This window comes from Ceratosolen solmsi, unplaced genomic scaffold (assembly GCF_000503995.2).
Source record: "Ceratosolen solmsi marchali unplaced genomic scaffold, CerSol_1.0 scaffold35, whole genome shotgun sequence".
Lineage (NCBI taxonomy): Eukaryota > Metazoa > Arthropoda > Insecta > Hymenoptera > Agaonidae > Ceratosolen > Ceratosolen solmsi.
This window is the reverse complement of record NW_011948423.1, coordinates 8,887,037-8,910,694: the sequence shown is the minus strand read 5'-3', so window position 1 is coordinate 8,910,694 and position 23,658 is coordinate 8,887,037. Positions and strand designations below refer to the sequence as shown.

Below are 23,658 nucleotides of genomic sequence, written 5' to 3'. Positions count from 1 at the left end.
AAAACAACCAATAATAAAACAAATTTCTAAGTATATTAGAAGATTATATCATAATGTTAATAATAATGTAGATGTAATCAGATTATTAGAAATAAAGCGTACATTAAAATTTATAAATACACCTATTCTGGATGGTCATGCTTGTATTATTGCTAATATTTCATTATGTGAAGATGTTAAAAGAAAAAATTGTAAATTATATATAAACAAAATAACAGGTAGATAAATATATTTTTCTGTAAGTATATATAATTAAGAATTTATGATATTATTATAAAATATTTATAGGTTTTTTTATATGTGAAAACTGCAATCGTAGTGGACCTTGGCAAATATTGGAAAAATTTATTCAATTTCAAAAAACAAAAAAATCTGTGGAATTAAGTTCTCTTCGTAAATCAATAGAATTTTTGCCAAACATTAATATAGAATGGAATAAATTAAAAGAATCTGCTGAATTAATACAGAATTTGCAGATTGATGTATATAAAAATATTAGTGAAAAATTAAATTTTCAGGTAAAAAAGTTAATTTAATCATTCTTATTTATTGTTTTAGTTTACATTAAAAATTTTGTTTAAATACATTTTACAGAATGTACCCCAGGAAATTATGGCTCAAATGAACCTACTTTATGATCATTTATCACAGACTTTATATTTTCCATTAATGTCATTTTGCAATTTAATTGTAGGGTATAAGTGTTTATCTACAGTGTCTTGTGTGGAAAAAACTGTTCCTGCCATCGGTGCTAGTGGTATTATCCTTTATAAATCAAAAACTTATAATTCAAATGAAACTGCTATTATAGTACCTAATTTAGAAGATCTCTTGGTAATAGCTGCAAATAAAGCTGCTAATTTAATTATATGTTTTCCTTATGGAATAAAAAATCTACCTCAGGAAGTATTGCCATGTTTAGAGTCATATAACAAATTTATTTTATGGTTTGGAAATGATGAACCAGATTGGGATAGTGCAAGACATGTTGCAAAAAAACTTGATAATAAAAGATGTCTTTTTATAAGACCAACTGACCTACAACCTCGACCTAAAATTGCATCTGATTTAGGATATAATTTAAAAGAAATTATTCGAAATGCTCAACCAATTTGGCATAAAAGTATAACGACTTTTAGAAGTTTGAGACAAGATATTTTGAGTGATTTACAAAATATAGATAAAGTACAAGGAGTCAAATGGATAAGGTATCCAGCATTAAATAAAATTTTAAAGGGTCATAGAAGAGGAGAATTTACAGTACTTACAGGCCCCACAGGTAAAATATCTTCAACTTTTATTTAAATAATATTTTTCATTTAAGTTAAAATTAATTTAAAATTTACTTTAATAAGGATCTGGAAAAACAACATTTATGAGTGAATATTCTTTGGACTTGGCAATACAAGGTGTTAATACTCTTTGGGGAAGTTTTGAAATAAAAAATTCTAGATTAGCAAGAACTATGCTTCAACAAATGATTGGTGTACCATTAGATGAAAATTTAGAAAAATTTAACGTATATGCTGATGAATTTGAGAAACTTCCTATTTTTTTTATGACTTTTCATGGCCAACAAAGTATTAAACTTGTAATGGAGGTGAACTATATTATATAATATGTTAATTATAAATCAAAAGGTTCAAAAATATATACATACATATATTTCTAGGCAGTTGAACATGCTACTTACATGCACGATATCGCTCACGTAATTATTGATAATGTTCAGTTTATGATGGGAACATTGGATGAATCAAAATTTACAGACAGGTCTAATAAATAGATTTACATTATTAGTATACAATTAATTTAAAAATAAATATTTTTTTAAATATTATAGATTTTGGAAACAAGATCAGATTATTTCAGCATTCAGAACATTTGCGACAAAATTTAATTGCCATGTTTCATTAGTAATTCATCCTAGAAAAGAAAAAGAAGATGGAGAATTAACAACTTCTTCTATTTTTGGAGGAGTGAAAGCAAGTCAGGAAGCTGATAACATTCTAATTGTTCAAGATAAAAGACTAACAAATATTCATGGAAAAAAATATTTACAAGTACGTTTAGAAATATATTTTAATTTCAGTAACATAAATTAAATTAATATTAATTGCTTCATATTTGTAGGTAGCCAAGAATCGTTATAGTGGTGATCTTGGAATTATGATTCTTGATTTTGATAAAAATAGTCTTAGTTATGCTCCAAAAAAGAAGTCGAAATCTAATTGTAGTGAAGCAGTTGTTTGTGAATATTTATCTTGAACTTTTAACAGAATATTATGGGTATATATATATTATTTTTTTCTTCTGAGTAATATAAAAAATTTGTAATATATTATATTACCAGTTAGATTTTCAACAATTAAATATTTATATATATATAGTATACTTGTAAAAATATAATGTTATATTTTATATATTTTTAATGTTATAACTTTATTGTTTAATACATAAAACTAAAATTTGATTCAGTGGGTGAATGAAATGATTTGTATTATAATTGCATAATACACACCAAAATTTTGTGTTTATATTATGTATAAATATTTTATAAAATTAATTTATATATACATTTTATATATTTAATATTTAATAAATATAGGTACAAGATAAAAATAGCTATAATTAATTTGTAACATCTATATTTTGTAGATCTATTATAATTTAAAATATTAAATATATATTTTACATTATCATGTAATTTACACGTATTTTACGTACACGTGATTTAGCTACTTATATTTAACCCTACTTTTTCATTTGTCAGTTTAAACATTCAATTTTATCATAATTCTTTTAATAAATAAAAGTTGTACATAAGGGTTATAAATTATGTAAAAGCATTAATATTATTGAAAATGAAGTGCCATATTATTTTTGTGTTTTATATAGTCTCATTATTTATTATTGGATACGTCTATTGTGATACAATTTTTAAAAAACCAAACGTTTTAATAGGAATTTTAGCTAGAAATAAAGCTCATACATTACCTTATACATTAAGTTTTTTAGAAAAATTAGATTATCCTACCGATAGAATTGCATTATGGTAATGGAAATAATTTTATTTTCAAATACTGTTTTGATAAATTAATTGTAATTAATATTTGATTTTAATTGTTAGGATACGTAGTGATAATAATATAGATAACACTATTAAAATATTAAATACATGGTTGAAAGAGCAAGGAAGTAATTACTTCTCAGTTAATGTAACAATGGATCCAAAAACACAAGGTCATGAGGATGAGAAGGGTATTGCTGATTGGACTCCATCTCGGTTTGAACATATAATTAAATTGAGGGAAGAAGTACTTAACTATGCAAGAAAAATATGGGCTGATTTTATATTTGTATGTAAATATAAATTTTATAATTCTATTTATAAAAAATATATAATTTTATATCAACAGCAAAATTTTTATTGGAAAATGATTATCTTATTAAATACTTAAAATATGTAAATTTATTAAGTAAATTTTGTCCCAAAATTTTCTATAAAAACTATGTAATATTTTATTTTAATTATCAAGATGCTAGATGCTGACATTTTTTTGACAAATCCCAATACACTTAATTTACTAATTTCTAAAAATGTCACAGTTGTTGCACCTATACTAAAATCTGATGGAATGTATAGTAATTTTTGGGCAGGAATGTCAGAAAATTATTATTATAAAAGGACAGAAGAATATGAATCTATTTTGACTAAAACAAAAATTGGTTGTTTTAATGTACCGATGATACATAGTGCAATATTGATTGATTTGCGAAGAAAAGATACAGACTTTTTAACCTATGATTCTCAATATTTTAATTTGTATAATGGACCAAGAGATGATATAATAACATTTGCACTTAGTGCTAATTATTCAGGTTATATTTTATAAATATTAATTCAAATTTATATATAAGTTTTGTATAGTAAATTTGAATAAATTTTATTAAAGGTATTCCATTACATATATGTAATGATGAAAATTATGGTTTTATTATGGTGCCTTTGGAAAATCAAGATATAATTGAGCAAGACTATCAACAAATTACTAATTTAAAACTTGAAATGTTGGCTGCTGGTAAAAATTAAATATTCAAAATAGATGTAAACTTTATGTTAGAAAATATTTTTAATTTAATTGTATTAATTGTTCATAAAATAGCTGATCAAGAATTTATACAAATATCTGAAACCATGAAGAGTTTTGTTGTTTATCCTAAAAAGAATACTTTGGGTCTTAGTAATATATATATGATTAATTTATTTAGAAGACCTGAACGTAGACGGAGAATGTTAGCTTGTTTTGATGAACTAGGTATTAAAGCAGAAGTTATTAATGCTATTGATGGCAGGTGATATGCAAAGCATATAATTATATTTATTAATATTTCTTAATAACATTATTTATTATTTATATTAGCTTTAATTAGTTTAAAAAATTAAGTTAACACAAGTTTAATATATTTAAGAATTGTTTTAAAAGTACAGATATAAATGTAATATTTATTCTTTTTTTAGAACATTAAATGAAAGTATATTAAATTCATGGAATATAAAAATAATGCCTGGCTATAAAGATCCATATCATAAAAGGTAATTTTAAACATTAATCACTGCTTATACATCTTAATAATTTAAGATATTGTAAATATAGACCAATGACAATGGGAGAAGTAGGATGTTTTTTAAGTCATTATATTGTTTGGAACAAGGTGAATATTTGGATCATTTGCTAAGAAAATCTATTCCATGACAAATTTCAATGTTTTATTTTTAATTTAAATATTTTAACAATTAAAATTATAGATTCTTGAAGATAATCATATGTATACTTTAGTTATGGAAGATGATGTTAAATTTGAACCATATTTTAGACAAAAATTAACATTCATTTTACAAGAGTTACAACATTTTAAATCTGATTGGGATCTTGTGTATGTATTAATATATATAAAATTTCAGATCAAAAGTTTTAGTTCAAAATTATAATTTTAAATTTATATTATCTTCGTCGATCTTTATTTAGATATCTTGGAAGAAAGCAAATGCAAAAGGATCCAGAAAATGTGGTCAACGGATCTCAATATTTAGTTTATGCTGGTTACAGTTATTGGACTATTGGTTATATGTTGTCAGCTAATGGTGCAAGGAAGTTAATTGATGCTAAGCCACTAGAAAATTTAATTCCTGTTGATGAATTTATACCCATAATGTATAATAATCATCCACGGTAAATCTATTAATTTAAAAATATTAAATTTAAAGAAATTTAATTATTTTACTAAGTATAAATATTATCTTAAAATTATGAAATTGCAAAATTATAATTTAATTTCTACTGCGTTTGTGTAATTTTGAAATAATTAATTAACAATTTTATATATTTTTAAGTACTTCAATAATTTAAATTTATGTCATATATTTTTTAAGGGAAGACTGGAAAGAATATTTTGAAAATAGAAAGTTAATTGCTTTGTCAGCAGAACCACTGATTTTATTTCCCACCCATTATACTGGTGAAAATGGATATATAAGTGATACAGAAAATTCAATTGTATTTTCCAATGATAATATTAAAGAAATATTTGAAAGAGAAGAGCTATGAAAATAAATTTTTTATTAAATATAATCCTTGAAATAAAAATACAAATAAGTAAAAAACTATTCTGAAACTTTAATTGTCATATTCATTTTTGTATATACATTTTTTATTGTCAATTTATTATTTCAAGAATATTACCAAAAAAATTATTATAGTTTATGAAACCAAAGAAAGGAATAACATCTAGTCACTGGAATACAACAAGTATTAGTGACAATGCCATAAATAATAAAATATCAAATTATTTTATGTTATTATGTTTAGTGTAGGTAATACATATAATTATTTATAATTTAATGCTTATACAAATTTTTATACAAATAAAATAATAATTGAAGAAACAAAATTATAATCTTTTTATTAATCTAATTCTAATAAAGAAATTAAAAAATATATATGTGACATGTATTTAATTTTACTAATATAGTATTAAATAATAATATAATTTCACGATTTCATATAATTTAATGCCAGTAAGATATCTATCGCATATTTATTCTTGAAATTATTACTATTTCCATTAGACTATTTTTAAAATATTTATTCTTTATTAATATCTTTAACTATTATTAAAAAAATTGAATTACATGAAAACTTTATATCTGCTGTTATTGCTTATAATTTTTCTCTATATTTGTTACGACTTTTAAATAGTACAAAATATACTTTATGTCAAATTTAACAAATGAATTTTTTAAAAAAATATTAAAAAAAATGTTGTTAAGAGTAAATTGATAAATGGATTTTTATATTCTTTCAATTAATTATATTTTACTAAATTCTTTAATCAATACTATAATTTCTATATCTAATTAATGATTTTAAATGATTTAGAAACGAGTGTGGATAAATTTTTATTTAAAAAGAAAAATAATATGAAATATGAATAATTAAACTTGTATAATTCTCAATATAATACATAATAGAAGTTGTGTTTTGACAGCTAGACAATCGAGTTAAATATATATGAATTACGTAATCACGAAGGATTCTTAACTCTGGACCTGAACTTAATACAGAACAATATTTTCTTTTTGAATCACTACGCATATATGATGAACTCTATTTGGTTAAGCTAATTTCTTTTAGAACACTTTCAATATTTTCTTATTTTTACGCAAATCGTTCATTTATAATTATTCAAATTTATTCAAACTGTAAAAAACTTCATAAAGTATATAATTTTGACGAGTTCCAAAAACAAAAGCACTATAATTTTAAATTTTAATTCAACATATACTTTAGTTAATAAATAGATGCTGTAAAAGATTCGTTTTATTTGTGAAATATTATATAACTATATTTTATAGCATGATTTATCTATGACATTATTTATATAAAAATGGATTTGATAAAACTGTTAAAATAAAACTCAAATTTGTAAATTATATTAAATTTGCTTAATGATCTATAGGAATTTTTGTAAAAATATAGTCATACTATTAACTTTAAACTTTAAACTTATATATTCACATAAAAAAACGAATTATAAAATTATGTGTTTAACTTTAAATGTTTTAAATTTTTATTTAAATAGTACTATTTTGAGTTTACTTGGCGCGTTTATTCATGGTATGGTCACGTAGTGTAACATTGTGTCGTGAATTATATGATATGAAATCTAATTTAAAAATTTAATAACTCGATGTATTAATTATAGTAAATGTAATTTTACCCTTATTCTATTTTACCAGAACACCATCCCATTTTTGGGGTGGTATTTTTTGAAATTTCATAAAGTGAGGTTAAAATTTAACTTAAATTATTGCAACTTAAAACTTAATTTGTATATAATATATTTTTTTGTTTAGGATACATGAGAGTAATGATAAAATTATGTCAAAGTATTTAGTACAAATAATTCTACTAGGCTCTAAGATAGTAGGTAGAGCATTTGCTCGGGCTCTTCAACAAGAATTTGCAGCTAGTCAAGAAGCAGCACGTAGAGCAGGCAACAATGAACAAGCAGGTCGGCGGAGGGTGGCTACTAATATTCGAACTGGTATAACATTAGAAGAAGCATTACAAATTTTAAATGTTCAACAAATAGATGAATCTGATGTAATTCAACGTAACTATAAATATCTTATCGAAGCAAATGATAGATCTAAAGGTGGTTCATTTTATTTACAATCAAAAGTTGTTAGAGCTAAAGAACGTATTGATGAAGAATTAAAAAATATAAAGACTAAACCCCCAAAATCAAGTAATTCAAGACAAACACCAAATTCACAACTTTAACATTTAACATTTTCTATTTGAACTATGTGGAGTTTTTTAACAATTTAATACTTATTAGTAAGATCAAAGTTTAATGTAAACAAAGATCAAGGGAACTGTTATTTATACAAATGTTATTAATAAATGTATAAAATTATTTGTTTGGAAAAAACCATAAAAATAAATATACTTTATTAAAAGTAAGAAAAAAAGTACAAGTATATAAATTTATTGATCAATAAATATGAGTATTCTAATACAATTCTGCAAAAATAAGTTTCTCTTAAACAAGTGCTCTTTTACTTAGTTACATATAAATTTAAATTTAATAATCAACTATCATATTTTATCCCAGCTACCCTTGCATCTGATGGTTCTATCCTATTTTGAATCTGTCTAATATTTAAGCGTTCTTGATTATGGCAAATAGACCATAATTCAGGTAAAAATTTTGGTTTCAATGTACTTAGAAAATGTTCTCTCCATAATCTTTCTAGTTCCACGAGACCACCTTCATTATGTTGAAAATAATGAACAACCTATATTTTAAAAATGCATATTCCATTATTACTGATAATTTATTAACATAAAAATATTTGTACCTTGAGACCATGTGGCTGATATTTTGATTCGGTAGATGAAGTAGGCTTGGATATACGATTCCGTAAAAAATTATTTCTTAGAAATAATTCCATTAAGAATTGTTCGTTTAAAAAATTTATCATTTCTTGGTAATTAGTGAGTTTTGTAACACACATTTCTAATTTTTTTCTTCTTTTGTGAGATATTGTAGGCTCTTCTTTAAGTACTTTTATTACTGATTGCAACATTTCATCATTAATATGTAATAATGGATCTAATAAGGGTTTATCACATAATATTGCTAATTTTTTCCTAAGCTGCAGATCATGACAGTTGCTCACTTCATGACATGTTGGACACAATAAAAGTATATCGTGTGATTGATGTGATTTCATGACCACTAAAAAAAATTAAGGACGTTATAATATATATAATATATATAATCAATTAAACAAAAACTAAATATTTAACAACAATAAATAAACAAGATATTAAGATTATATCACAGATTTGAAAGTATAAAATAAATAATATTAAATTATTTATATTTATATTAAACTATTTGTGAAATACTAACAGGGAAAATATTTGCGATATTCTCTAGGAACAACATTCTTTTTAATAAATTTATCAGATGCTCCGCATACAACACATTGATTTATTTTCACTTGAGTGTAGTACTTTCCAACGTCGCCTAAGGCACGTCCAGATGGTTCAAACTTTAATTTGACAGTAAATGGATTTTGGTGAACCACTTCTCCTAATTGCTTTGAAATATACCATTCAGCTTTTTTTTTATCGCATGTACATAAAACCTCACCATCGGGTGCTTGCAAATAACAATTATCATATAATGGCTTATTTCTAGCTGACACAGTATTTTTGTATACTGAAATTTTTTTTTTATTTATTTTTCTTAATTCATTATTAGAAATATTGTTTATATCCCTATCTTTTATACAATTAAATCTGTAAAATACTAATCAATATAATGAATACTGTTATAGTTATAATAATTTAATAAGGTAAGATATTTTTAACCTTGTATCAATAATTCCATTAGGTAAATCAAAAATTTCTACTTTATTATAATTATGCAAACTTTTAATATAAAATGTTAAATTTTCCCATAAAGAACGCTTTTGTCTTGCTTTTTTACATATCTAAAAATATTTCCTTATTAATTTTTTCATGATTTATAGCAGATTGATTGCTAACAAATTTTTATTTTACCTGATGATAGATAAGAATAGAAGCATAAGCATCATAAGATGCATAGGCTATTTGTTCATCAGTAAGAGTTTCAGCATTCCAATTACTATATTTTACTTTCAAAACTTTATTCATTTCAAACCCTAAATACAGAACACAAAGTGCCGCTAAACTCTTAGGACTTGGCAAAGAAAAACAATTTGCTAAAATTCTCAAATCCAATGTTCCAAGAACTTGACAATTATAATTTTTATCAATCCTTTTCCCACCTTCAAACAAAGCAACACCAACTTTTAACAAATGACGATTAGTTAACAACTCCTGAAATAATAACATAAGTATTTTGAATATAATATAACTAATAAATAAAATGTATTTTAAAAAAAAATGTTATATGTACTTTAAGTTTTGTAGGTATATAGCCAATTTTATTTAGACGAAACAATGCACAAACACCATTGCAAGTAGCAAGTTGTAGCAAGAAGACAGGTCCTTGATTTATCTGTCCACAATCAAAACCTAATAGTCCATTTGACAAATTGCTACATTTAAATAAAAAATATCAACATTTTAATTCTTCAACAATTTATAATATAAATCACACATATATAGCCTGTAAAATTACGTGATTTTTATATTCAAATTACTTTTAATTCGTAAGTCTTAGGAAGGTCGAAAAATGTTTTCAATAAGAATTACCATTGAATATGTTGAACAGCATAATCACATTTTTCTGGTGAATCAGCCACAATAATTTTGTCTAAACAGACCGTTAGTTCTTTTCTATGAGTTTTTTTATTTTCTTTATTATTACTATTAATACTTCTTTTACTAATGCTATGATAAAGTTGTTTAGCATTCCAAGATACTTTATTATGATATTTGCAAGCTAGCAACATAAGCCCTACACTGACGAAAATGAGAAACATCTTGTTTCTGTGTATTATAAACATTAAGTATATTAATTGATTGAATTAATTACAAAAATAAATATATACTGATATTATGTACAATTAAAGTATGAATTAATGTGTATATATAAGAATAATTTAATATTGCAATCAATAGACAAATAAATAAGCTAATAAATATGTTTAATTTTTAGAATATCAACGAATAATTACAAAATTATTGACTAATAACTTACTGAAAAGTTTTTAAAATTAATACCCTCATTTTATAAATTCAACAAGATATTGTTCCTGTTATGTGTATTAATTGCATTTATTTTAGAATAGTCTAATAAAATCTAATAAAAAGCAAGATTTAAAGGTATTAAAATCAAAACATTCAAAAAAATTTTAAACCACTCACTACTGTTATAGAATTTCTTACATGACTAAACAGACAAATCAAAAATTGAGTCCCTATTTATTCCGAGTATTTACATTATTTTCAAATAAACTTAAAAGGAGTTGGAATATTGAAAAATTAAACACGAGAGGGGGAAATAATGCTATATATTTATATATCTTATATACTACACTATATCACCAATCGAATTTATCCTAACGTAATCTTTTATTTTTTGAATAAATAACCAGATTTACATTATAACTTCAAACAACAAACTTTTTGACGAACAAATTTTAGTTATTATTAAAATTATGAATAAAATTTTTAAACTATTCTAAATTATTACGTGGTTTTAATATTTGTCAGAAAATAAAGATTAAATATAATGTTCAATTATATAGATATTTTTTCATCTACATTTATGAAAATAATTTGTTTCGTAAATAATAAAATGATTATTTATTATAGTTTATAAATTTGAGGTACAGATATACATGGCAGAATATTGGATCTCTATTGCCTATCATCATTTAAAATTTGTTTTTATTTGGCTTCTTATTAGAATTTATTGCAAAACATGCTCCGAAATAACGTTAAATAAACATCATTTTCACCACCTGTTTAACTATTATAATAATAAAATGAGCATCTATCACATAAAAGATTGTAAATTATTGGCTTATGTATAACAGCGTTAATGTTAAACATTAGTAACTAAAAGTTACTATCGTTTGAACTAATTCTATATTATTTATTAAAACTGTTTATATTCAAAATGTAATATATTATATTAAATATAATTAATGATATATATATATATATATATATATATATATATATAATAATTTAAAAAAAAGAATGATTTATTATAGTTAGAAATAAGGAACCAATATATATTATATAATTAATATTATTTTGTTTATCTAGAATAAGCAAGTAAATTAATACTTATAGAAACATTGATAAAAAACAATAACATTAATTTATAATATTCCAAATTTATTCGAAAGCGAAAATTTATGGATGTAAAATTAAAAAATTAAGTACTTTAATATTCTTATATACGCTATATAATTTCATTTTAATAAAATATTAACATTGTTAATCTTGTATAAGTTTATTGTAACATAAAAATTCTATTATGAGTTAATAATTAAAAATAGCATTTTAAATGTTCGAATCACTAACAAGAACAATTTTATAAATAAATACAGTCATATACACGTAACTAATGTATTAAATTAATTTTTTATTCTATGGCATGTAATATAAGTTAATTTTTAGGCGTAAAAAATATATGTAACTGTAAGTAATATAACAATTACTTTACTAAGCTATTGAAAAATCTACTGTGGACTGGGACAGATTTACTGCAACGAGGTCATATAGTTCGGATTAATTTGAAATCCACGTTTCATTTTTTATACGTAAGTTTTAATATCTTTTAGTAAATATCATAAACGTATGGTTTTATTTTTGTAATATTTATTGTAGAAAGAATTAAGAATTTTTAAGAATAATTTTTAATTTTTCTCGGATAATCTTATGGCTTAAGAGTTAGGTTAGAATGAACAATTTATCGTTTTAAGTAACCAGATGTAAAAACTAAGATATTTGTTTAAGTATTTTAAATGCATTAAAATCGCCGCAAAATATTTATAATTATATATTAAAATTTCTATCTATAGTCTGTATGAGCAATTTTAATTATTAAATTTTTTTTTAATAATCTATTATTTCTACTTTAATATAATTTGGGAATAGCCTGAATTGATTCTGGTTCTTATTTCAAACTTAGTACAATTTTTTAAGAAAATGCCACCAAAACGTTCAACAGAAGAAACGGATCGATTAACTAGAATAGCTATCGTTAATACTGATAAATGTAAGCCTAAACGATGTAGACAAGAATGTAAGAGATCATGTCCAGTTGTTCGAATGGGAAAACTTTGTATAGAGGTTACACCTAATAGTAAAATAGCTTCTATTTCTGAAGAACTTTGTATTGGATGTGGTATTTGTGTAAAGGTATTTAACAATAAATGATAATTATAATGTTTAATTATTATTCAAAAATTATTCATAAAAATTTATTTGATTATGTTTAGAAATGTCCTTTTGAAGCTATATCTATTATTAATCTACCAAGTAATTTGGAAAAGGAAACAACACATCGTTATTCAAAAAATTCTTTCAAGTTACATAGACTCCCAATACCTCGCCCTGGAGAAGTACTTGGACTTGTAGGAACTAATGGTATTGGAAAATCGACTGCCTTAAAAATATTGGCTGGTAAACAGAAACCAAATTTGGGACGATTTTCAGTAAGTAATTTTATATAAATGATTTTAATTTATTGAAATTTGAAAAATAAATATTTTTTAAAATTTTGAGGATCCTCCTGATTGGACTGAAATTTTAAGTCACTTCCGAGGTAGTGAATTACAAAACTATTTTACAAAGATCCTTGAAGATGATTTAAAAGCACTTATAAAACCACAATATGTCGATCAGATTCCAAAAGCTGTTAAAGGAACTGTTCAGCAGTTGCTAGATAAAAAAGATGAATGCAAAAATCAAGCTAAAATTTGTGAAATGCTTGGTAAACGCATAAATTTAATCTATTGAAATTTCTGTAATTATGTTTAATAACTAATATATACTTTTATTATAGATTTAACTCATATACGTGATAGAAGTATCGAAGCATTGTCTGGTGGAGAACTCCAGCGATTTGCTTGCGCTATGGTATGTATTCAAGATGGAGATATTTTTATGTTTGATGAACCATCGTCATATCTAGATGTTAAGCAGCGTTTAAATGCTGCTGTTACAATTAGATCGCTTATTCACCCAGACAAGTAAATAATTTTGTTTTACTTATTACTTCTTTTTATAAATTGAAAAATATTCTTATATAACAATTATTTTAGATTCATCATAGTTGTAGAACACGATCTTTCAGTACTCGACTATCTTTCAGATTTTATATGTTGTTTATATGGTGTACCTGGAGCTTATGGAGTTGTCACAATGCCATTTTCCGTAAGAGAAGGAATCAATATATTCCTTGATGGTTTCGTTCCTACGGAAAATTTGCGTTTTAGGGAAGAATCTTTAGTCTTTAAAGTAGCAGAAAGTGCTACAGAAGAAGAAGTTAAAAGAATGAGTCATTATGAATATCCAGCAATGATTAAGACAATGGGTTCCTTTACTTTAGAAGTCGAAAAGGGGCAGTTTACTGATTCCGAAATTCTCGTACTATTAGGAGAAAACGGTACTGGAAAAACAACCTTTATTAGAATGTTAGCTGGTAATTTACCACCAGATGATGGATCAGGTAATATTTTTATTATTGTTTGTATTTAAATTATTCTTTCTATTACTCAATTTTTTATTTAGGTAATATACCACAATTGCATATTAGTTATAAACCACAAAAGATTAGTCCAAAATCTCAGGGTATTGTCAGACAGTTATTACATGAAAAAATTCGAGATGCTTACGTTCATCCACAATTTATTACCGATGTAATGAAACCGTTAAAAATTGATGATATTATTGATCAAGAAGTACAGAATTTATCTGGAGGCGAATTACAACGTGTTGCATTAGCTCTTTGTCTAGGGAAACCTGCAGATGTGTATCTAATTGATGAACCATCAGCTTATTTAGATTCAGAACAACGTTTAGTTGCAGCTAAAGTTATAAAAAGGTAGTATTAAAAAGATGTTAGTGTAAATAATATTTTGATTATTACATTATTTATATTTTGCATTTAGATTTATATTACATGCAAAGAAAACTGGTTTTATAGTTGAACATGATTTTATTATGGCAACTTATTTAGCTGATCGTGTAATTGTTTTCTCAGGCATACCTTCATTACAAACAGTTGCACATAGTCCACAATCATTATTAAATGGAATGAATAGATTTTTAGAACTTTTGGGTATTACTTTTAGGCGAGATCCAAATAATTTCAGACCACGAATAAACAAGAATCAGTCTGTTAAGGTAATTGAATACAAATTCATAATCATTTATTTTTTAAAATCACAATTATTTTTTTATTTGAATGAATAGGATTTAGAACAGAAAAAAGCAGGACAGTATTTCTTTTTGGAAGAATGATTAAAAATTACAAAATACTAGTCTGGAAGAATTCGAATAATAAAATTATGGAAATACATAATCGTTGTAAACATCGTTCCTTCATACAATTTATTAGTTAGTTAACAAAGCAGTGTTACATTTTTTTATACAGATTTTAATGGACATCATTACGAACATTTTGAAATTTATAAAATATTTGTGAATACAATTTACAGAAATAAGTTTAAATAACAGTTTTACAATTTTATTAAATAATCAATTTGTCAACTTTAATTTTTACAAATTATAATAAATTATTTTTATAAAATTATAATAAAATTGATATAATATGTATTTACTGTTATAATTGTACAGTAATTCTAAATTATGTCTAACAAAATTACAATAAAATTATGAATTCTTTATTTAAAGACTAAGTTTTTTTTATTAGTTTGATTAAAATCATTTACAAATAGAGACTTTGTTAACATGATATTTAAGGTAACAACTTTCTGAAATAAATGTATTATATAAAATACATGTTTAAAAATATGAAATAGATTTACTAATAATGTTGCATAAATATTAACAATTGTTATTTGCAACTGGTGTACATATTTTCAAATTACATTTTAGTTACAAATACAACTAAACGTAGAAATTAGACGTTCATTTCTTAGTAAAGTATTACATGGAATATTATTCAATCTTTTCTTTCGTTTGGCATTTAAAAAGATTTCTTGATTTAACAAAAGATTAAATAGAAGTTTCACCACTACTATTTCCTGAAAGAGCCATTTTTGATAAATTAGAAAGACTTCGACGGGGACTGCTACCACCTAAAAAACTGCCACCTGTTTCTGAGAAAATTTTTCTAAAACTAAAAACATTTATATTTTTTACTATAAATTTTATTTTGCTTTACTTCACGTATATAATAAATTTAAACAAAAAACTTACAATTTTCGTATACCTGATTCAGAAGCTTTTTTCCATGGAGCATCATCTGGTTCATAAGGTAATGGACCTTGAACGGGAGCATCTTTGTCATCCTGAATCCTATTAAAATTTCATAAATCATTAGACATTTTTCTATTTAAACTAACAACTATATTTATATAATTTTATTTAGAAATTAATGAAACTTACCATTCTGGTTTTGGTCGATATAACTCTAACTCATCTTCTAAATCGGAAACCCTTGCTTTTAGCTCATTTCTTTCATGTAAAATTTCTTTAAGTTCCAACGTTGTAAATCTCGGCCTGTCTGGATCATCCAAGTCATAAATTACTTTATTAGTTAAGTCTAGATAACCTTGAGATTTTGATAGATCCTCATTTTCTTTTCGTGCAAGCCCGAGCCTCGCTCGAAGATTAATAAGTTCTCGATTTTGATCTTGTAATTGTGCTAAAAAATCTGCTCGTTCTTCTACTAGGCCCCTTGCTTGCATTTGAGCTTGTCTTTGTTTTCGCTTTAATTCTCTCCCAACAACACTTAATTTGTCTACTTGATTGGATAACTATTAAAAATGAAAAACTTACATTTCATTATTATTATTTTTATGAAATAAAGAAATAAATAATTTTCTAAATTAAATATATTTCTAAGAACAAATTTAAAAATCTGCCAAAATAAAAAAAATAATTCTAATCATAAGAGATTTTTAACTAAATATGGATAGTTTAACTCTTTTATCATAGAGATTGCATAGTAACTTAATTTTCTTAAATGTTGCTGCTAATGTTACTTCAAGTAATTAATAAAGCTTAAGAAATTTTGCAGTTAATTTGTATGATAGTTCAGAAAGTATAGTTATTAATGAAGAATCAATTATTTTATATTTTAATAAATGATCATTAAATATAATGTATCGGTACATATTTTCTTCGATAAATATAAGTGAAATATAAGTTAAACCGTATAAAAAATATATTTTTCAGATTATATACATATATCTTTGAATTATTTTCAGCTTACATTTTCCATTTCTGCATCTTTTTGAGAAAGTTCTCTGTCACGATTTCTAATTTGTTCTCTTTGTTTATCAATCATCGTTCTCAGACGTTGTAAAACCGCAATATCAACTTCTTGACTTGCTGTAAAAGCTAAGTCATAAAAAGTAGGATTAAAATCATTATAATAAAAATATATACCCTTTATTATTAAGTAATTAATTTATTAAATTTATTCATTTTAAATATATAGAAGAAATTTTGATAGTACTTTGTTTATCGCCATCGCCGCTGTCAGTTCGAGTTTCTTGTACAGTAGCTGCTAATCGTCTATTTTCTTCCTGCAATCTGGTAACCATCTCCAATAAATCACGAGATTCTTGTCTCCAATGTTCTTCAATCTGTTCTAATTCCTGTATCAAATATTTTGATTTTTAATTCGTAATAAAAATTATCGTAAAAAACTTAATTTAAAAATAAAGTAATTTTTATTAATTTTAAAAAAGGCAATTTAATAAAATGATATATTGTAACAGATTAACACACATTAATAATACAATTTAAATGTAAAATTTTTATTTTATGAATATTTGTATATACATTTATATTTAGAAATATATGAAAATGTTTTATAAAAAATAAAGTATTAAATGTATAATTAGTTTGAGCAAAAATTAAAATTTTATACATAATATTAACAAATAATAGTAAATAAATTTCATTGATTTATTATATTAAAATATAATTATACTTCATATTAATTTTATATTAATATGAACAATAATTAATTAATGTATAACAAGATTTTTCATTCAATCTGAAAAATCGATTCTAAATAAATAAAAATATTTATTTTAATATGTATACAATATAGTATTAGAATTATAAATTTTTTTAAAGTAAATTTATGAATATTTTAATAAATATATTTCATTATTGCACTTAAATAATTATTAGAATAATTATGATATCTTAAATATTAATTAAAGTGAAATAACGTTTATATACAAATAGGCAAGTATCTCTGACATTTTATTATTTATTATTTAAATTTTCGTCAATATTATTCAATATTAAATAATAGTAAAATACATACGGAGAAGTAATTTTAAATACAATTATAAATTCATCAGTTTTATTAAAATTTAATTTTAGATATATTATAGAAAATTTATACTATTATTCAAAAGTATGAAATTAAATTTTTATACAAGACAATTAATTAAATTAAAATTATTATTTCATAAAATGTATTCTTGTAAAAAGTATATTGTAGAAAATTATATCAATAAAATGCTTAAAATAGTGTGACTGAATATTTAATAACTTTAGATATAACAATTCATAACTATACAAAGAGAAAATATCGGTACTAAGTCAATAAAGTATTAAAAACTAATCACTTGTTAAGATCTTAATTTCAATAAACTATATACTTTACGTAAGTAAATAGAAGAAACAAATTTTAATATAAAAAAATCAAACATTTTAAAATTTTCGTTTGAACTGAACAATAGGAAAAATATAAATACTTTTTCGAAACGTTGTCGATCTTCTGCTTTGCCAATTTTGTCCAATTCGAGTTGAGAAATTTTAGCCCTAAGTTCTTGGACCGTTGTGTTCTCACGCTCATTCTTAGTCGCTAAATTCTCAAGTAGCTCAAGAGCATTGATCACTTTAGGCATAAGATTCGTAATAGAATCACTGCCATATGAATCGATGAGTTTCTCGCATTCTTTGCCGATTTCCGAAGCGATATCATAGACATCAACAACGGATACATCGGACGACTCGGAGAATTCATCCATCATTGCTGATCTAGGATTTGATCTCAAATACAAGGGCAGAGGCATTTAAATTTTTGTTATTTTTTAATTTTTATCACTACTAATAACATTGCTACGATTTTCAGCTTAAAAAAGATTTCACAATAACAATATAAAACTAAAAGATATACTTGTTAAAATCAATCGCTCAGTTTATGAAAACAAGTGATTTATCATCAACAAACATTAATAAGATTATAATCCATTACAATCATAAATGGTTTGAAGATCTCAAATGTCAAATGTCAAATGACATAAAATTACATATTGATGAAATATTATTTCTAATTTTTTAAGTATGTTTCTTTCTCGTGTATTTTTTATGTTAATTTGTTTTTATTTATTTATTTTTATTATTATTAAAGGAACAACTAAATCTAACGTTGTGATAATTGTATTACATATAAATCCTTGTGCTATGATAACATGAGTTGGTTACCGGGCAAATAACTGCAACATTTATTGCGATGAATCATCAAGATATATAATTCTTTTCTTCTCTCTGGATCTGTCCCTGCTTGCTATATACAGATACTATTTACAGATAAAAAGCTTACTTAGTAAAGTATGGTACAAATCCCTTTATTTGTGATGCTAAATGGTTGAAAATGTAATAACGAAATCGTTAATAACAAAAATAGTAAACGAACTCCAAAGGTTCAAGCACTGACAACCCGACACTGAATAACTACACAGACGCATCTACTTACAAAGTTGCAAAGTCGCAACTGTCTTTTATTTAAAATAATTTCTTCGTGTGATGCAAGTTGTTCACTTAAAATTGCCTTGCTCCTGTACATGTCTTGCAGATATAGATAATCAAGAAACGAGCATGATTTAAATAATATGATAATCTATATAATAGAAAGTAATTACGACACTGACTGCCGTGTTCATGGCTTTAGCGAAGGCGGCGCTCAATAAAATTTATAACTTTGAAATTGATCGAGAGCGACAGCTACAGCTGGTGCAAGTAGTCAGCCTAGTCGATAAAAAGGGTGGGGAAACGTTTGCCGTGGTAATGGCAATGAACGAGTGAGGGCGTGGATAGGACTATCAAAAGAATTTAGGAAGGCAGGTGTAGATTCCAGCTACTTTTATTGTAAAATTAACGAGACCATGTATGATATGAAATGCAAGTGAAATGTCATATTATAAATAATACATAGAGCATGTATCTCATAGATATAAGTATACTGATGTCTATTCATTTGTTACCTCCATTTCGAATATCAATTAAATAAAATTAAGTTATGCCCACATTTTGATAATCGCATATAATCGAATATCAAGAAAATTGTTCAAATACGATTTCTTCTTCCTATAAATAATTAAATCTTTTTATTAGCATTAATTCAACCATTGAATTATATTAAATTTGTCAATTTTCTAGTTAAGTTTCAAGATAACTTGCTAATCTCATTAACTAGTTGAATAGCTTTTTAATTTTTATTTACCAAAATTTTCAATAATTTGATACTATCATTTTATCTATGCGCTGGAAATTGAATTTAAAAATATCGGAATTCCCCGCGTATGTTTGATTTGCATATGGCTATGCAAAAATATACTAGTCTAATCTTTAATATTATACATTACTAGGAATGAGGTTAAGAAAGAATAACTTTTTATGCATCTAATAGAAAATAATTAAATGCTATTAATAGAATATACTATTTTCAATTCTAAGTATAATAGCATAATATCTATTATATATTTTTTAACATTGATTTGTAATTTCATTTAATAGAAACAAAATTCATGTAAATATTTGATGTTACAGTTGGTATACAAAATTTCTCATTTATTATGTCAAATATTGAGTTACATGATACGGAAATAGAAGAATTCGTCAGAACTTATGATGATCTTTTAAAGGAAAGACAAAATGTTGAATATGAAACTGCTACTTCAGAAGAACAAGTAATTAATATTCAACTTATTTATAAAGATAGTAATTAAACATATGCATAGAGCATTGAATTACCATTTGCATTCTATGTAAATTAAAAAAGGTTTTGTATAAAATAAATTTTAATGCAAGATTAAAGCCTAAATTTCTTAAAAGTAAAAGTCCCTTAATATATCTTAAATAAAACTTAAAACAAAAAGCATAAGATTAAAAAATAATTCTTTTTTATATTGCTTATATTTGATATATATATATATGTATATATGCATGTGTATATATATAGGTGTTTAAATATTCAATTAAAATATTTAATCTTTCAGGATCAAGTTGAGAAAAATATACTTAACTTCTATAAATTACATAAGCAGCCCATATTACTTAAATATGAACATATTAGTTTCTTAAAAAACTCTTTATCTCATTTATCTAGACATTATGAGGTATATTAAATATTTTATGAAATAAGTTGAATATTATACAATTATTTAAATTATTAATAATTTTCAGTCATTAGATTCTAGCAGACCATGGCTGTGCTTTTGGATTTTACATTCTCTTCATATTTTAGGCGTAAGATTAGAAGATGAAGATTATTCAAAAATTGTTAGTTTTTTATCAAAGTGTCAAGATCCAGAAGGAGGATTTGGAGGTGGTCCAGGGCAATTTCCTCATTTAGCTTCTACCTATGCAGCAATTAATGCACTTTGTACAATTGGTACAAAAGAAGCATATAATGTAATTAATAGGTAACTACTTGTAATTAGATTAAAAATGTATTTACTAAGATTTGTATTATATTACTTGAATATTTTTAAACATCTATAATTATTAATTACCTAAAAAAATTGGTCTTATTATTAGTAATTTATCATATTTATATTTTCTTAAAACAGTTATTAAGTTCTTTGAAAATTTGTTGCTTTTCATTTTAAATTTTTATTTAATTTATTTTTAATAAATTAAAAACTTTATAATTACATAATTTTAATTAACTAAAATTTAAAAATATTAATATTTATATTTTTATTCTATATTTATAAATAGATTGATTTAAATTACTTTATTCACAAAACAACCTTTAACAACAAATTAAAAACTATAATTAATAATTAATTTTTTATTTCAATTAAAAAATAATAAAGAAAATCAGGGTTTATAATTTTAATAATGTAATAAAGGTAAATATAAAAGATATTTTAAAAAATATTAAAAAATAAATTATAAAAACTTGAAAATTATAATATATAAAAATACCTGCTGCTAAAATATGTTTGAATAGAAAATATAAACAGAGAATATTGATATTTCAATTTTAGAATATAAATTCTAAAATTATTTCTTGATTGATTACTACTTAAAAATGGTTTGCATAAGTGAAACTGTGAAATTTAAAGCAGCATATAAAATAAAAAATTGTATAAAAACTAAAATTCAGTTAATTGACTAATAACTGATATAATATACTTTATTTAAATAAAGTATGGAAATTGAGTACAATATTACATAATATTTATAATTTCTTTAGACAAGGACTTTATCAGTTTCTAAAGTCATTACGCAATGCTGATGGAAGTTTTTGTATGCATATCAATGGTGAAATTGATTTAAGAGGAATATACTGTGCTCTGGTTGTAGCAAAACTTACAAATGTTTATAATCCTGACATATTCAAGAATACAGAGAAGTGGATAGTGAATTGCCAAACTTGGGAAGGAGGATTTAGTGGTTATCCAGGCATGGAAGCACATGGTGGTTATGCTTATTGTGGATTAGCTTCTCTTATTTTATTAGATAAGACTGATATTTTTGACTTACCAGCTTTTATGGTAGTTTTGAGCATATCTGTAATGAGTAATAATATGAGTTATATATTCAATTTATTTTCAAATATTAATAACTTTATAGCGATGGATTGTTAACAGACAAATGCGTTTAGAAGGAGGTTTTCAAGGGCGTACAAATAAATTAGTTGATGCATGCTATTCATTTTGGCAAGGTGCAACACTTGTTTCAATACAGACAATTTTAGCAAAGGAGACCAATATAATTTTAGATCATTGGCTATTTGATCAAGCTGCTTTACAAGAATACTTATTAATTTGCTGTCAACATTCTAATGGAGGATTCCTAGATAAACCTGAAAAGTATATAATTAAATTATATATATTAATTATATTCAACTCAAGGGAGTAAAATATCAACTAAAATTAAATTATACATTTTTTAGAAATTATGATGTGTATCATACATGCTATGGTCTTAGTGGTCTTTCAGTGGCACAAAATTCTCCAGAACCATCAGTAATTGGACCTCAACAAATGAATTCAATTCATATGATACACCCTATTTATAATTTAGTGTTTTCATCAGCAATTGACTCTGTAAATTATTTTGCTACTCTTTCAGTTCCTGAATGAAAGATATACATTTAGAATTTATATTTAATTTATTAAGGTATCAATAAATATTAATATACACTACATATTTTTATCATATTTTTCATGACAAATAATATTCTATAATAATAAAAAAATATTAATGGATTTAAAAATTTTAAGTTATTAATTTACTTTTAAAATTATTCAAATTAAAACGATCCAACTTATGTAAATATTATAATTAAATAAATTATCTATTTCTAAAGTTTTGTATTGTATTATATTATAAAATATAAACCATATATCTTGTCTGTATTTAATAGAGGAAACCATTGTATTTTGTATATTCAAATAACATAATATTAGTCTTTCGTTATTTACTGATTTGATAATATTTATTATTGCATACTTTTATTAAATTGATTATTTTTAAGCTTTTTACTAAGCATTAAATAAAAATTTTTGAAAATTATAAGCATTTGTTATTTGTTATTTAAATCTTATAAAGTTATAATACACAACTTTTAATGCGTTTAAATAGAAATAAAAGAAAAAAATAAAATCAATATATAAATTTT

The 23,658-nt window shown here is 23.7% G+C and overlaps 7 protein-coding genes across 11 annotated transcripts; 5 read left to right on the top strand and 2 right to left on the bottom strand.

Moving 5' to 3' along the window:
- The first annotated feature begins 592 nt into the window (after positions 1-592).
- mtDNA-helicase (mitochondrial DNA helicase) lies at positions 593-2,173 on the top strand. Its single transcript, XM_011499887.1, has 5 exons — positions 593-1,279; positions 1,356-1,600; positions 1,673-1,773; positions 1,844-2,063; positions 2,138-2,173. The coding sequence occupies exons 1-5, from the start codon at positions 613-615 to the stop codon at positions 2,171-2,173; spliced, it is 1,269 nt and encodes a 422-aa protein (XP_011498189.1). The 5' UTR covers positions 593-612.
- LOC105362359 (glycosyltransferase 25 family member) lies at positions 1,983-5,539 on the top strand. 2 transcript variants are annotated; one of them, XM_011499792.1, is made up of 11 exons: positions 1,983-2,063; positions 2,134-2,289; positions 3,131-3,359; positions 3,540-3,882; positions 3,957-4,082; positions 4,167-4,356; positions 4,523-4,597; positions 4,644-4,716; positions 4,811-4,938; positions 5,031-5,234; positions 5,440-5,539. In XM_011499792.1, the coding sequence occupies exons 2-11, from the start codon at positions 2,204-2,206 to the stop codon at positions 5,456-5,458; spliced, it is 1,473 nt and encodes a 490-aa protein (XP_011498094.1). In that variant the 5' UTR covers positions 1,983-2,063; positions 2,134-2,203; the 3' UTR covers positions 5,459-5,539. The 2 variants fall into 2 exon arrangements, with proteins under 2 accessions (XP_011498094.1, XP_011498095.1); XM_011499793.1 differs by lacking the exon at positions 5,440-5,539 and having other exon boundaries at positions 4,659-4,716; positions 5,031-5,238.
- A 1,625-nt stretch (positions 5,540-7,164) lies between these two features.
- On the top strand, positions 7,165-7,939 carry blp (mitochondrial import inner membrane translocase subunit Tim16). The gene is made up of 2 exons (XM_011499791.1): positions 7,165-7,345; positions 7,418-7,939. The coding sequence occupies exon 2, from the start codon at positions 7,443-7,445 to the stop codon at positions 7,845-7,847; it is 405 nt and encodes a 134-aa protein (XP_011498093.1). The 5' UTR covers positions 7,165-7,345; positions 7,418-7,442; the 3' UTR covers positions 7,848-7,939.
- Positions 7,940-8,072: 133 nt separating this feature from the next.
- On the bottom strand, positions 8,073-11,043 carry Exd2 (Exonuclease 3'-5' domain-containing 2). 2 transcript variants are annotated; one of them, XM_011499789.1, is made up of 8 exons: positions 10,935-11,043; positions 10,320-10,556; positions 10,021-10,162; positions 9,642-9,941; positions 9,450-9,571; positions 8,986-9,377; positions 8,429-8,808; positions 8,073-8,365 (listed from the first exon to the last, which is right to left on the bottom strand). In XM_011499789.1, the coding sequence occupies exons 2-8, from the start codon at positions 10,547-10,549 to the stop codon at positions 8,159-8,161; spliced, it is 1,773 nt and encodes a 590-aa protein (XP_011498091.1). In that variant the 5' UTR covers positions 10,550-10,556; positions 10,935-11,043; the 3' UTR covers positions 8,073-8,158. The 2 variants fall into 2 exon arrangements, with proteins under 2 accessions (XP_011498091.1, XP_011498092.1); XM_011499790.1 differs by lacking the exon at positions 10,935-11,043 and adding an exon at positions 10,768-10,782.
- A 1,148-nt stretch (positions 11,044-12,191) lies between these two features.
- Positions 12,192-15,252, top strand: pix (ATP-binding cassette sub-family E member 1 pix). The gene is made up of 9 exons (XM_011499788.1): positions 12,192-12,343; positions 12,729-12,944; positions 13,025-13,240; positions 13,311-13,518; positions 13,591-13,777; positions 13,850-14,256; positions 14,319-14,631; positions 14,699-14,933; positions 15,003-15,252. The coding sequence occupies exons 2-9, from the start codon at positions 12,732-12,734 to the stop codon at positions 15,048-15,050; spliced, it is 1,827 nt and encodes a 608-aa protein (XP_011498090.1). The 5' UTR covers positions 12,192-12,343; positions 12,729-12,731; the 3' UTR covers positions 15,051-15,252.
- A 347-nt stretch (positions 15,253-15,599) lies between these two features.
- Positions 15,600-18,988, bottom strand: Rilpl (Rab interacting lysosomal protein like). 2 transcript variants are annotated; one of them, XM_011499785.1, is made up of 6 exons: positions 18,497-18,985; positions 17,236-17,377; positions 16,990-17,117; positions 16,161-16,531; positions 15,972-16,070; positions 15,600-15,891 (listed from the first exon to the last, which is right to left on the bottom strand). In XM_011499785.1, the coding sequence occupies exons 1-6, from the start codon at positions 18,815-18,817 to the stop codon at positions 15,768-15,770; spliced, it is 1,185 nt and encodes a 394-aa protein (XP_011498087.1). In that variant the 5' UTR covers positions 18,818-18,985; the 3' UTR covers positions 15,600-15,767. The 2 variants fall into 2 exon arrangements, with proteins under 2 accessions (XP_011498087.1, XP_011498088.1); XM_011499786.1 differs by having other exon boundaries at positions 15,771-15,891; positions 15,985-16,070; positions 18,497-18,988.
- Positions 18,989-20,381: 1,393 nt separating this feature from the next.
- Fntb (Farnesyl transferase beta subunit) lies at positions 20,382-23,150 on the top strand. 2 transcript variants are annotated; one of them, XM_011499784.1, is made up of 7 exons: positions 20,382-20,399; positions 20,574-20,713; positions 21,023-21,142; positions 21,210-21,448; positions 22,228-22,528; positions 22,608-22,846; positions 22,930-23,150. In XM_011499784.1, exons 2-7 carry the CDS (start codon positions 20,600-20,602, stop codon positions 23,117-23,119), a joined length of 1,203 nt encoding a protein of 400 aa, XP_011498086.1. In that variant the 5' UTR covers positions 20,382-20,399; positions 20,574-20,599; the 3' UTR covers positions 23,120-23,150. The 2 variants fall into 2 exon arrangements, with proteins under 2 accessions (XP_011498086.1, XP_011498085.1); XM_011499783.1 differs by having other exon boundaries at positions 20,398-20,479.
- Positions 23,151-23,658: the final 508 nt, after the last annotated feature.